The sequence below is a fragment of the Wyeomyia smithii genome, chromosome 3 (assembly GCF_029784165.1).
Source record: "Wyeomyia smithii strain HCP4-BCI-WySm-NY-G18 chromosome 3, ASM2978416v1, whole genome shotgun sequence".
In the NCBI taxonomy this organism is placed as follows: domain Eukaryota; kingdom Metazoa; phylum Arthropoda; class Insecta; order Diptera; family Culicidae; genus Wyeomyia; species Wyeomyia smithii.
This window is the reverse complement of record NC_073696.1, coordinates 59,630,448-59,644,945: the sequence shown is the minus strand read 5'-3', so window position 1 is coordinate 59,644,945 and position 14,498 is coordinate 59,630,448. Positions and strand designations below refer to the sequence as shown.

Genomic DNA, 14,498 nt, shown 5'->3' with positions numbered 1-14,498 from the left:
TTACAAAGTTATATGATATTGTAGCTTATTATTTCGACAACTTGTTTGTTTATTTATTTGTTTATTTGTTTAATATCACATCATCTTACACATAGGTGGTCTTAATGATAAACTAAATCTAGTATGTACACATAATAAAAATCACTTTTGTAGAAAGTTTATGCTTGTTGACTACGGAGAAGTTGCTTGAACATCAATCTCACCAGTCAGAATTTTGAATACAAAGGTAGCCTGTGCATCAAAACGTCTTTTATGCATGTTTCCATACCTAAAAGTCGGCAACGATCCGAATACTCCGGTAGCAGTTGCGGATTTTGCCATGGCAGGAAACGTAGGGCGTAACGTACGAACTTCCGTTGCACGGCTTCAATTTTTGTTATCCAATTCACAATTTGCACTTCAAGAGTGTATAGGTTAAAAAAAAGCAAGTGGAATCATGTTGTCAATACTTTTTCTTAAAGTTGAGCTGTAATACTATAAACTCTTGTAGGTTATATTTGTCCTAATCCACCCATATTAGAGTACGGCAAACATATGTTACAGTAGGTTTTCGTATATTGAAAAAACTAACATTTTTTGTTAATAGATAGAGGAACAGTTTATCCGGTAAAGTTTTAGAGCATGCCAAAATATGAAGCTTTGCTGAACAAACAAAATTCCTGTCTACATTGAGTACAGAGTTACAGTTAGTTACCTTATTTTTTTGATATCTTTAACAACGTATAGAATAAAGATTGGGTGGATTGCGACAAATGCTACCTATAACAGTATTGGGTAATCGAGCTAAACTTTAAGAAAAGCAGTTGACATCATGTTACTACTTGTCCCTTTTTACGATAAACGTTCTTAAAATTATTGATAAAATGAGCTAAAATATGATATAACTTGGTAAGAAAAAGTCCTGTAGCTGTGTGGTCTCCAACAAAAATGTATGTTTTGAATGCCCAAATGCGTTTTTAGAACAACGTTTTATTGTAATATGTAACTAACGAAAGTTGAGTACAAAAAACTAACTTTTAAGCATGGGCGCAACTAAGGAAAATTTCTAGGGTTCTAGTTTTCATGTATGAAATTTAAAAAAAAAACGGGAAAAGGAGTTTTAATATGCTTATTTAATAACGCTTGAAATAGTGTCGTAACAGCAGAAAAAATCACTTCGGGATAGAATCTCCGAAGATGTGCTGAATATCTTGAACACAGCGTCAACGCCAACCTCTTCTAGCAACAGGAGAGCCAGGTTTGTTAAATGGCTGGGCAGTGCTTTTTAACAGCACACCCGTACTAGCTGGAATAAAATAGACCCCAGTGTGGCTCAAGGCATAATGCCCTATTCCTACCTACACGTGTTACCGACTGTGATACGAGCAACCAAGAGAAAACCGGTGAATCGGTGGGAACTTGGTCATATGCTGACAGGAAAGGGGTAGTTGTTCTCCTTAGAGAGCAGCTTGTCTGAACCCCACAGGCTAGGGGCGGCTCAAACAGCGACTGATCCGGACCCAACGGCTGAACTATGAAATGCGGTGTCTCGCCAGCTACACCTATGGCGGCAGCCCCGTTGCGAGATTAGGCATCGCAGCCCTGATAAGGCAGCACACTAAAATAAACATACTACGAAGAATCAAGAATTCAAAACGAACCGGAACAATAGGCAATGACCCAGCCGACGAAATAAGGACGACGATTAGAAGCTCGGTACATGTAATAGTAGATCGCTCAACGCCCCGGATGTCGACTGGATTCCGCTTGATCGGCTAGAATCCCGCCACTTCGACATCGTTGCGCCCCAGGAGCTTTACCTGAAAGGAGAGAAGGTACGGTGGATTTGTGACCGCAAGGCACAGCGGTGGCACAACCAATGAGCTTGGTAGCGGTTTTATAGTGCTGTGCAGGATGCAGAGTCGTGTGATGAAGTGGCAGGCAATCAGCGACAGGTTGTGTTTGTTGAGAATAAAAGGCTGGTTCTACAACTACACTATTCCCAATGTGCACTGCCCTCACGAAGGAAGACCTGATGCAGAAAAAGAAACGTTCTACGCACAGCTGGAGAAACTTTACGATAGCTGCTCGCGTAGAGACATCAAGATCGTCATTGGAGACATGAACAGAAGGAAAAACTTATATAAGTCGGTGATCGGCCCGCACAGCCTGTACACCGTAACGAACGACAATGGCCAGCTATGCACCAACTTCGCAGCTTCCCACGGACTGGCAGTCCAAAGTCCCTTCTTTCCTCGACCAACGTACAGCAAAACAATTGACCACGTTCTCATCGACGGCCCGTTCTTCACAGACATTACATACGTACGCACCAATCACAGTGCTGATCGGACATGACTACTTCAATACAAAAAACTACAAAACTCCAATATAACCGGTAGTTCTCTACGGAAGTCCTCTTGGTGTTTTCGAACGGAAGGTGCTGTGGACTATCTACGGTGGAGTAAAAACGGACGACGGATAACGGCGACAGCGCATGAACCATTAGCTACAAGCGCTGCTTGGAGAGAACCCCATTGCGCACCTGGCGAGAGACAATAGGTTGCGGTGGGCCGGTCACGTCGTAAGGATGCCGGACGACAACCCTGTGAAATCACTTCTCTTCAGCAAACCCTACCGGCAACAGAAAGTAAGGGGCGTAGGAACTGGTGAAACACAGCCCAAAACCGAGTAAAATGGCGAAAACTTTTTGATACAGCACGAGTGACTACAGCTCTTGTCTGACTGGTAAGGTGAGTAAGAGAGCAAGGCTTGAGAAACGATCCTGGGTGCAGAACTAGTTCTTAGCCAATGAATGACGACATCTCAATTTGTGTTGATTTTGCTGCTCTGATAAGTAGTATGGAATGTATTTATATTGAATACAATCATTCTCTGGAAAATTCTAGGGGGGGCTAAACACTTTCTAGAGGGGGCTGAAGACCCCCCTAGCCCCCCCCCCTTAGTTGCGCCCATGCTTTTAAGTAACTTTTATATAAAATACTCTGTAACTCTGTACCCAATGATGATAGAAATTTTGTTTGTTCAGCAAATATTCATATTTTTGCACGTTCCAGAACTTTGCTGAAAAATCCATTCTTCTATCTCTTAACACAAAAAAGTTAGTGTTTTCAATATATGAAAACCTACTGTAATACGGGTGGATTGGGACAAATGGAACCTGCAAGAGTTTATAGTACTTCAGCTCAACTTCAAGAAAAAGTATTGACATCATTATTCCACTTCTTTCATTGTTGGTCGTGAAAACAAATATTTTGAGTTATTATTGACATTCCAGCAAAAATTTATTGCACTCAAAAATAGTCGAGATAAAATTTTTTTAATATCAATTGAATATTCCAGCAGCCCAAATGTCCAATAGTGACATGTTGTTAAAAATTGTTCTACGTCTACACAGAGATGCATTCGTAGTAAAATTGAAATAGTTGTATTAGTGATCAATGCATCATGATTTTTTCCGAAATGTAATGTGTCATATCAAAATAAACCATAGCAAATCAAGAATAACTATTATTGATTTAAAATTATGTAAGTTCTTTTATTTGTACTCCCTTGATTTTTTTGACGTTTTTCTTTAGCCGTTTTTTGACATTTTCCTTTAGCCGTTCTTTAGTTGTAAATTGTAAATTTCTAACGAAAAGGGTCCCTTTTTAAATACAAGTAAATCGGTTTGTTTTCAACCGATTCCCTTCATTCTTGCAGCAGTTGCTTGGAAAATTATACACGCATTCGCCCAAATGCAGAAAAATGTTGTTTGATTATGCAAACTCTTGTACAAACGAAAATGTTCAAGCCTTGTTGAAATAAAAATTACGTCCTTTGGTTCGACGCTCGCTGGCTTTACCTAAATAGGTCGACAGAATAGTATACCAATTTAGGCAGTATCAGCTGGCTTTCCGAATTTGCTTTCGGCTTAAACAATTCACTTGCGGGTTGGCCACATATCTCAGCAGCAGCTAGGTAGCAGCAAACGTTTCGATTTGCCGGTTAGGTTAGCTTTGTCTCATTTTTACAACAACACAAGCAAGCTGGGGGATTCAAATGGTGAGTTGAGCGTGGGACTCCTAACAGTGCTGTCACGATGGTTCCCCGGCGAGACTGGGGGTTGGTCCAGGCCTTACAAGCCAGCCGTAAAAATCATCAGTACAGGAAGCAAACAATGTAAATTCGGACCGGAGCAATCGGCATAGACCCAGGCAACAAAAACGGACTAACGATTAGAAACTCGGATCATGGAACTGCTAGTCCCATAGTTCTTTTGGAAGTACCCGCATTCTTTCCGACTTATTGAGGGTCCGCAAGGTCGATATTGTAGCGCTGCAGGAGGCATGCTGGAAGGGAGTATCGGTACATACGTACAAAGATGGGTATATTATCAATCAGAGTTGCGGCAACACACACGAGCTGGGCACAGCTTTTATTGTGATGGGTGTGATGCAGAAGCGCGTGATTGGGTGGTGGCCAATCGACAACAGACTGTGCAAATTGTTTCGTTGAGATCATTACCGCTTGATTTTATATATGTTGGATAATCGACAGTTTTCGGTGAAAAGTAGATTAAAAAAAGCAATTATATCCGAACGTTTCGATCTACTTTATTACAATTTTTCGGTCATCCTCAGCGGATTCTAAAATACACTTAAATACAAATCTCGTTTTAAATTTAACAAAAAAAAAAAAAAAAACACTTACTTGCTACACAATCTAGGTTATACCGGCGTTTCAACTTCAATCTATCTGTTTTTTTTTTCTTTCTATTTTACTATCGATTGCTGTCAGATCGTATTGTTTTTAGTGTTTCGAACAACCCGTTGTAAGCAGATCGGAATTTTATCGAGTCACGTTGTAGGTTGAAGGTATTTTCTTCACCTTTAATTTTTATATGAAATGTTTCCGAAATGAGCCTCGTGTCAGTTTTGGTTATTTCGTCTAAGATTCTTGTGCTCTCAAAATCGAAAATATGTCCCTCATTTATTGTATGTTGTATGTGTGGGGAACACAGGACTAGTACAACATACAACATGCTGAAGAGTACACCAAACTGAAACGTGAAGCAAAAAATGTTGGATTGAAAGTGAATACGTCAAAGACTAAGTATCTTCTAGCAGGAGGAACTGAGCGCGATAGGGCTCGCATAAGCAGTAGCGTATAATTGACGGAGACGAGTTCGAGGTGGTTGAGGAATTTGTATACCGCGGATCTTTGGAAACGTCAAAAAACAACTGCAGCAGAGAAATTCGCAGACGTATTGTAGCTGGAAGTCGTGCCTACTACGGACTCCACTAGACGTTGAGGTCGAGTAAACTGCGCCCCCGTACCAAGTGCACCAAGTACAAGACACTTGTAAGATCAGTAGTCCTCTACGGGCACGAGACAGGGACAATGCTCGAGGAGGACTTGCAAGCACTGGCCGTTTTTCGAACGAATATCTTCGGCGGAGTATGTGAGAATGGCGTATGGAGGCGAAGGATGAACCACGAGCTGGTGCAACTCTACGGCGAACCCAGTATCCAGAAAATCGCGAAAGCTATAAAGGGTACAATGGGCGGAACATGTTGTAAGAATGCCGGACAACAATCCCGCAAAAATGGTGTTCGTCTCGTACCCGGCCGGTGCAACACGTAGAGGTGCACAACGAGCTAGGTGGTTTGACCAAGTGGAGCAAGATGTTGGAAGTATAGGACTCTTAAGAAACTGGAGACAATCTGCTATGAACCGAGGACGTTGGCGTAACATTGTGACGCAGGTGAAATCCTGAGGGGTGTTTCACCAGGAAAGTAGAAGTAGTAGCTTAAAACATGGCTGTTTGAAATTTAGAATAACGTGGTAAATCAAGATGAAAATTTTCTGGTAATATACTGCTAATGTACTGTTTTTAAGAAGTTTTTTTATAAAAGGCTCTGCATCTCTAGAATCTCAATTCTAAGAGATTCGCGGTATTCAGCAAAAAGTTTTGTAATAAAATTCTACACAACTTTGCGGAGGAAACCACTTGTCTAATAACTCACAATCAAAAGTTAGGTGTGGTGCCCTCTATATGGTGAAAATTTTAACTAATTCCATAAAAGCATAAGAAGGACAACAGTAAACGAAGTAACTTAGTAAAAGATATGCTGAACATAGGTCTTGAGAAAAAAAAATTTCCGTCCGTTTTTCGATTTGGCCCCAGGGTGCGCCTGTAAGACTATCCCGCTCTCTGCCAGGTATTATTTACAGTGAGTCCAATTCATGCAGCTTCCCTTTTGTGAGTCGTGAAGGAGTAACCAATGATATCGATGTCGTCCGCAAAGCCTAGAAACATGTGACACTTTGTGATGGTGGTGCCGCTCCTTTGCACATTTGTCCTTCGTATAGCTTCCCTGCTACAGACCACCCAACGTCACAAACGGATCTACGATTTCCTCCGCTGTCCTGAGGCCTAATTTGAAACCATCAAGAATCGCACGTATCAACTCAATCAGCTATGTTCAAGCCTAATCTGTCACAGCTCGTTGCATTTCAGTGAATCGTACACCACCTTGAAATCTATATACAGATGATGTGTCTGCAAATTGTGTTTTAGAAACTTCTCGAGAATTTGTTTCGTCCTGCTCGAGAAACCGCACTGGTATTCTCCAACAGAGGCTTCCTGCAACGGCCTCAGTCCATGGAATAGTATGGTAGGGCTACGTCACGATGAGGGCTGCCTGGAAATATTCATGCTAGGTCCCATTCTGTCATTCTAGACTATTTTTAAGAATGCGGAAGTCACCATTTTGAACTTCAAAATGGAGTTTGGAGTAGATATCAGGTTGGTGAGCATCATTCCGATTCCGGATATACTCATATTGGGTAGTATTTGGCCATTGTAGACTATTTTCCAGAAACCTGGAGTCACTATATTAAACTTCAACAATGACTTCTGGAATCAGTTCTCGAACTCTGGACATCATTCTGTTTTCGGAAATACCTAATATTAGTAAGTAGTTATTTTATGCTGTTTTCCAGTAATCAGAAGCTACTATCTTGGATTTAAAAATGGCGTTTAGAGTTTAATTATGGTTTCTGGGTATGTAATGACGTCAAGAGTTGATTTCTGCTTTCTAGGCATTATTCTCTGAAATTCCAGAAATACTCGTAATAAGTGGGCTGCGGTTATTTTAAACTGTTTTTCAGTGACCGGAAGTCATTGTTTTGACTTTTTGGAACTTTTTTGAACTTCAAAATGGCGTCTAGAGTTAAATCCGAAATCATCCATAACGAATGGTTTTCGACCATTACAGGTTGTTTCCAGAAACCAAAAATCACCATCTTTTAATTCAAAATCAAAAAGAAATTTGTTTAACTCTTCATCGTTACAATGAATCGTCCATGAAAACCGTTCACACCTGTACGAGTCAGCAGGTATACGTCTAATGTCACAAATTGCACAATCTAAGATTTTGCATGCCATTGATTGGACCAATCTGTTTACGTGATGACACTACCGCAGGGATTACAACGGCTTCCGATTCTGAACCGCCAATTCAAATTATCTCTTCAGTACGGTGGATAATGATGGCAGCCAAATTATTGTAAAACCGTACACGGCTATATGGATTCCAAAAATGCCCCATCTGGGAAATTACTCTGTTTTTTTTTTTTTTTTTTTTTTTTTTTGAGCGAAATACATGCAATGACCCTTCCAGCTGGTCTCGAGGTACGATGGTGGCCTAACAAGCCAGTCGTCGTAGGTTCGAGTCTCGGCTCGAGAAGGACTGTTATTGTCAGTAGGATCGTAGCGCTAGCCCCGCAATTGTCCAGTACACTTAACAGTTGGCTGCGGAGTCTGCATATAATAAACAGAAGGTCATGTTCCGAATCGGAATGTAAGGGCTTTGCTTTGCGTTTACATATGCAAAGTTTCACTTGAATCCAAGATTGTGTATTTGCAGTAATTTATAAAGAGTAATAGGGTAAGGAACGACTTAAGCAGTGCCGCCTATTTTAATCAGTCAAATAATACAGGCCTCAAACTCCTGAATCTTGATCAATATCGGCAATTTCAATGATGGAAACGAAAACTTTGATTGTCTAGCTGTTTTACGAATATAAGAAATACCGTTAATCGCAAAGAAATGCAGCCATCCAGAAACCACTTCGAGTGGTGAAAAAAACGCCTGCAAAACAGATGGAAACTGCATATAATAGGTTCGGGGGGATTTGAATAGTGTCCCTCGATTGGTAACTTTAATTGATTATTGTTGAAGTTTGCTAACTTAGTTTTACAATCTAAAAACAACTTCTGACAGAGAAAAAGATAAAGAACAGATTGATATGCTTCTGTTTGATTTTTATTTCGTGTCTATGCACAGGCGGTTCCTAACGCTGCTTAAAATATTTTCCCTACCCTAGTCAGGTACGTTGAAAATGACGGGAGAGTTTTCTAAAGTTTTTTTTTTACCCTGACAGGTCGACTTTTTGTTTGTGCTGGAGATATTCAACACTTGCGAACGAATTTGTTCTGCTTAAGTTATGAAATATTATTTTATTTTTAGCTTCTACCAATGCAGAATATAAAGACTGACATCGCATTAATTACATTTAGTCTGAATTGACATTGAATTACTTATGACTGAAATTCACTCATATAAACGATTAGTAAACCTTGCTCGAGAGTGTAATCAAAATTTCAAAATGAAGAAAGCGTAATGAAAAGTTGTTCGAAGTTAAAAAAAATCATGTCAGCAGCTTGCGAGATCACTGTGCGGAGCGTCTCGGATTAATGGGTACCGAACTTTTCGACAACGGCAGTGTGGCCCGCTCCGGATGTTGTAATGGGCGGGAAGTTGGTCTTCTTTCTGGGGTAGCATTACAGATGCTGTTTTTTTCGTTCCGGACAGCAAATGTGCTCGTGTTTCGGCTGATAAGAGCAAGAGCAAGAGCAAGATCTCAAAATTATTTCGACTTTTTCTTTCTCTCCTGTGGTTCCAGGTCCCCGAACGTTACATGGAAAGTAGCACCATCGGTCAACGGGAAAGAAAACGCTTAATGACTCGAATAAAAAACTTGTTCATTCGCAGTATCTGCTGTGTTACAGTAATTTGAATAATTTGAAAATTTCCTGTCTTCACGGTATGCGTTAACATTATATTGTTATTTGATGGTAATTTTTGACACCCGAGGCTTCCCGAGCTTGCTGAATTTTTACCAACTTTGGTGTGTATCGAATACGACGACCGAAATTTTGTTTGAAAATTAAACGCAGTATAAAATATATCAACTGAATTATTCGGTCGTACTCTGAACTGGCGACCAAACATTCTTGGTAAAGCGAAACAATGTAACCACAGAGTGAGTAAAACTGACAACTTTCTGGTTCCAATGTAAACGCCACAACATCAATTTATTCATGTTTGTATTTATTCAGGCGAAACGGAATGGATTCATTAGCCGGATGGTCGTTGCTAGAGCTTCAAATTTCGTTTACCATCATCGTGATCTAAAACCAACTTTTGATAAAAACCGGAGATAAGCCAGCGCAATAGCATCCCGTGCAGTTGACAAAATATACAAACATATATTTCATACGAATGTGGTCGGCTGTTTTTATTTCTAGCTTTCTATTTCGCAAAAAAAATAAAAACAAATACAAAACATCATCTGGGATCAAAACACGAACCCCTTCCAGACCATCATCCACAGTCAGTCAACAATCGACAAGCTGTTAGTACTGAAGCCACTTACCGTTGAGCACGTGGACGTTCACCGTGATCGGATTGGCCGTCGAGGGTGTGCACGTATATTTGCCCGAGTCGGAGGTCCTTGCGCGCTGTATCAGCAGATACGAGGTCGTGATGTCGCCCTTCTCCGTTATGACCGACACTCCACCACGTGCCGAATCGTAGTTGATTTCCTGCGAACGGGAGAAGAAACAGGAAAAAATATCGTCAAGCTAATATCAATACCATTGGAAACCGGAGAAAACATTTGATAAATACACACACACACGAACCGCTATACTGCAAAATAAGCTCCGCCAAAGTTGACAAATGTTTTGTTCAATATAATGCTGCACGATATATATGTGTGTGTGTGTGTGGGAGAAAAGCGACACCCAGTTTTCTATTGATTGGCGCGAATGAAGCCAGTGGCAAGAAATGCGAGGTTCATATCCTGCTTACGTTTCGAAATTAGATTTGGATTAGGCGAATAGCTTTCGCCTCATCGGGTCTGCTGCAAATGTGACGGAAAACCGTTCCCCGTTTCGGCGATTGCTTTCTTCCATTATTGAGGTTAGTTTTTATGAAACCATTCGGCGAATATTGCAATGGCATTATCAAGGAACGGGCCATCAGCGCCGAGCGTTGAAGCCATAACATAACCACACGATAAGATTTCATGTTATTTTCCCGAATTTGTTTCCCATTCGTACGGAATGAGGTACGATAAAGAACTGGTATTGAAGACAATATAAAAGAAAATCCCTCTAACCTCTCTGTTCGGTTTAACGTAACGTCAAATCCATGGCTGGCGCATTTCAATCAAAAACTTCTACAGCGTGGCCCCGGGCGAAACGTCTCGCTTTGATCAAACCGCAATTATTTCATCAATTCCTGGTACTTCTGGCGCAGTCTGCTGCTGATCTGGGTGGACCAACTTAGAACCGTTACGCAAGAAAAACTATTTTCTATGCTTCAGGAAATTAAATACTTGATGCAGTACTGCTCTTGAAAAAAATTTTTCAAAGGGTTGTTGAGAAAAGTTTTTTTTTTATATTTAATCTGCTCAGCTTCTGGGTTGCCGTCTTGTGAAACTGCACTGATATAAATTAAACAAAATTATTTTTACTCTCCAGTAACAACGATGACAGGAGTTTTTCGAGTAGGTAATTTATTCGACAACAAAAATTGTAAATTGCTTCGAAACAAGCTTTCACCCGAAAAGATGCCGCTTAACGTTACTTTGAAAGCAACACTGAAGAGCTGATGTGAGAAAAATAATTACTTGCAGCAAAGTTCTTACGATATTAACAGCTACTTCTTGTACGTACTTAATTTACACATGATGCTATTCATGAATCATGATAATTACGCAATCTATCATCTCAATGGGGTTAATATGTAATACCCTCCACATTAAAAGTATTAAAAATATGAATTGTCGCTAAATGGGCTGCAGAAATATAACTACAAACATTGCCAACCCAATGGCTTAGCTACGTGCTAGTCGTTAGATATGACACTGCTTCCGTTGAGCAGTGATGTATTCCGGCAGTTTGATTAAGCTTTATAGCATTAGTTTTGATTAATCCTTCTCACTGCTTTTGTTAAATTAACATCGCAGATACAATCAATCTTTTCCATGAGTTTCATGAACTTGTTTGTTTATCTATTTTCCCAGTTTTTAAGTTGATAAGTTTTTGCTGAATCTTAGACAAAAATTTATCAACCTTAAAACTAGGAAACGATTGTGATAAAATAAATGATTATTAATTTACTACGTAAAAATATAACGACAACTACTTTACGAACTAATTGATTTTTTTTTTTAGCGGGGGCCTAGTGTAGTTGGTAACGTCTCCGCCAACCACGCTCGACGCCTGGGTTCGAATCCCACCGCCGACATAGGTGTCGATGGTTGTGAGGTGGCTTGATCCACTCACAACCAACCCAACTGGTCTAGATTCAATCCTAGCCGACACCGGGAGATTTTCTGAGGCGAAAAATCTCTGGGATCACGCCTTCCATCGCATGAGAAAGTAAAGCCGTTGGCGCCGGTCCGTTAATAAACGGGTCGTGAGTTAGGGACCTGGGTGTGGAGTCGCCTCCCTGGGCGTCGGTAATTGGCCACAACAGTGGCGGAAATAGACCGACGGAAAATAAGCGAGAATAAAAAAAAAAAATTGATTTTTTTGTTTTACGACTACGATTTATGTTTCTAAAAAAGAGGCAGTGTATGTTATTTTAGGCGAAAATACGAACGAAAACCGAGGATGTGAATCAGGTTTTGAAACTTTTTTTGAACCTCAAAAAACACCATGTCCAATGTTTCCGGCATGGTGCTTTATCCAACTACTTTACTGAGAAGATACATTCCCCAAAGCCCAATATGGTATCACCTTCTACTATTGCGTCCAGTTCCTAACACACCTCGATCAACACACACACTGCCTTGTGAGAGTTAGGCTTGTGACCGTGACGAGCACTCTCTCTCAGTTGAATATCAGCAACGTTCCAGTTTATCAATAACCTGCGTGTGATCAAGATTTTTAGACGGTGTTCTTCCATACGACGCGTTTGAACGCCTGAGGTATAGTTTTTTCAAAGCCTAATTCAAGCCCTCAGCTATTGTTCGTTTTCGTGTAAAATTATTGTTGTTATTCTCCATAACTGGTCTCTATCGACTTAATCATACGCTGCCTTAATGTTCACGAGGACGTGATGTATCCGTCTATATTGGTATCCTGGAAGAGAAGTATCGTTGTGAGTGCCTGTCTACTATATTTATAAGGTTTTAGTGGCAACCTGTCCTTATCCGTGGCTCCATTAGTATTTGATCTCCAGGGTATCGAAAACTGGTACACTGTTATCGTTTTTAGACTCTCCAAGGTTGGCTTCTTTTCCGTTTCCCCCTTATTGAAAATCTGATCGAGGACCTGCTTCCACATGTCGACCACCTTGGGCTCGCTTGTGATCAAATTTCCTTCCACGTCCCAACACAAACCTGGACTCGGTGTGAAGCCTTTACATGATTGGTTCACCTTCTCATAAAACTTGTTCTTGTCGAAACAGCTGCATCATTTTTCTGTCCCCCTGCTGGCCTATCTCTCTCCTGAAGATCGTGGTCAATTTGTTTTAATCTTGCCGACAATGATCGTCTAATCGTACTTTGCTCTATTTGGCGTAACATCATTAAGGGATTATATACCTTTTTGCTCGCGAAAAAAAAGCAAAATTTGGATTTGTTTCTAACTGTGTAGCATTTTTTTTATTAAAAGCAGTAACTTTCTGAAAGTTCTGTTTATCAAAAACAAGTCTGAGTTAAGTCTGTTCGCCCGCAGATACTTGTGAAGCTCATAGTAGACCCAACTTCCGTAGATAATACGTCTTCAGATCTTACGGCCGGTATCGATGTTCGAAGTTATCGAAAGTAAAATAATTCGTCGACTACTTCGAGCTCATCACAATCGATCATCTATTACTGCCAAAGCAAGCCCTGTTGTGCTCGGTTCCGCCAGCCAACATGTACTTCGTTTTGGACGTATTAATCTGTAGCCCAACCTTCTCTACTTCCGTATTAGTCTTGTCAGTAGCTCTGTCACCGTTTCTAATGTCCTGCCGAAACTTTTGAAGTACCGTCAGCCGGGGTGAGATTGTGCCAGTGGGGGTGAGATTAAGCCATCCAACCCTTGACTTGTCGACCATCTCTTCCGGGTCAGAAGACTAGTCTTTCTTGGTTAGGTATTCGATGAAACTTATTCATGATTGGTCTTGTGATCGCCATGGTATGGCTGACAAATAATGGGTTTGGCACAATCTCCTTACTCCTTGGAAAACGTATAAGATTCAGGACTCTGCTCGAACCCGCACGCGCGGGCATTTTGACCAGAGAGCTACGGAAGGCAAATGTGGAGGTAGCAGCCATATAAGAGGTGCGTTGGCCTAAAACCGGAGAACGTGAATTCCGGGCGGTTGATCCGACCGCGGGCACATCTTTCAAGTATCACATCTACTACAGTGGCGGCGATAGAGCGAAACGGGGCGTCGGTTTCGTGCTACTTGGAAACCAAATGAAACGTTTTATTAGGTGGAGGCCTATTAATTACCGTCTATGCGTATTTAGGATCAAGGGCAGATTCTTCAATTACAGCTTTATCAACGTGTACGCGCCGACAAACGATAAAACCAATGACGTAAAGGAGGAGTTCTATGAGCTCCTTGAGAAAACGTATGGAGAGTGCCCACAGCACGATATAAAGATCGTCATCGGAGATACGAAGGCACAAGTCGGACGAGAGGAGTTCTTTCGTCCCGTTATTGGTAGGGAAAGCCTTCACTCACCACCAACGACAACGGCTTAAGGTTAGTGAACTTCGCCGCGGCCAGGGAAATGGCCATCTCTAGTACCCATTTTGCACGTCTGAACATTCGGAAGCGCACCTGGAAACATCCCAATGGAGAGACCTGCTCCTAGATTGACCACATGCCGATCGACAGCCGGCACTTTACAGACGTCATAGATGTGCGGTCCTTTTGAAGGCCAAACATCAACTCGGATCACTATCTCGTGGTAGGCAAGATTCGCGCCCGGTTGTTTAATGTATTTGAATCGAGATAGGCGAGGAAGATACATCTGGACATCCAGAGGTTATCAGCGGAAGGAGTTGCTGCAGAGTATACTCGGAAAGTTGAAAGACGGATTGGTGAACCAACTGGAGTGGACCTGAACGAGCAGTGGACATCCATGATGCGGTCAGCGAAACAGCGCGAGAAGTGATAGGCATGACAACGGGAACCGCGCGTAGTGGGTGGTTCGAT

General features: G+C 41.2%; 1 protein-coding gene across 2 annotated transcripts in view; it reads right to left on the bottom strand.

The window, feature by feature from the left end:
• Window positions 1-14,498, bottom strand: part of LOC129726804 (SPEG neighbor protein-like) — a 224,920-nt gene that overhangs the window by 3,867 nt on the left and 206,555 nt on the right. For both annotated transcript variants that reach the window (XM_055683924.1, XM_055683923.1), the window contains one exon: window positions 9,706-9,874. In XM_055683924.1, the coding sequence (XP_055539899.1) occupies window positions 9,706-9,874 (169 nt within the window). The remainder of the gene's footprint in view (window positions 1-9,705; window positions 9,875-14,498) is intronic.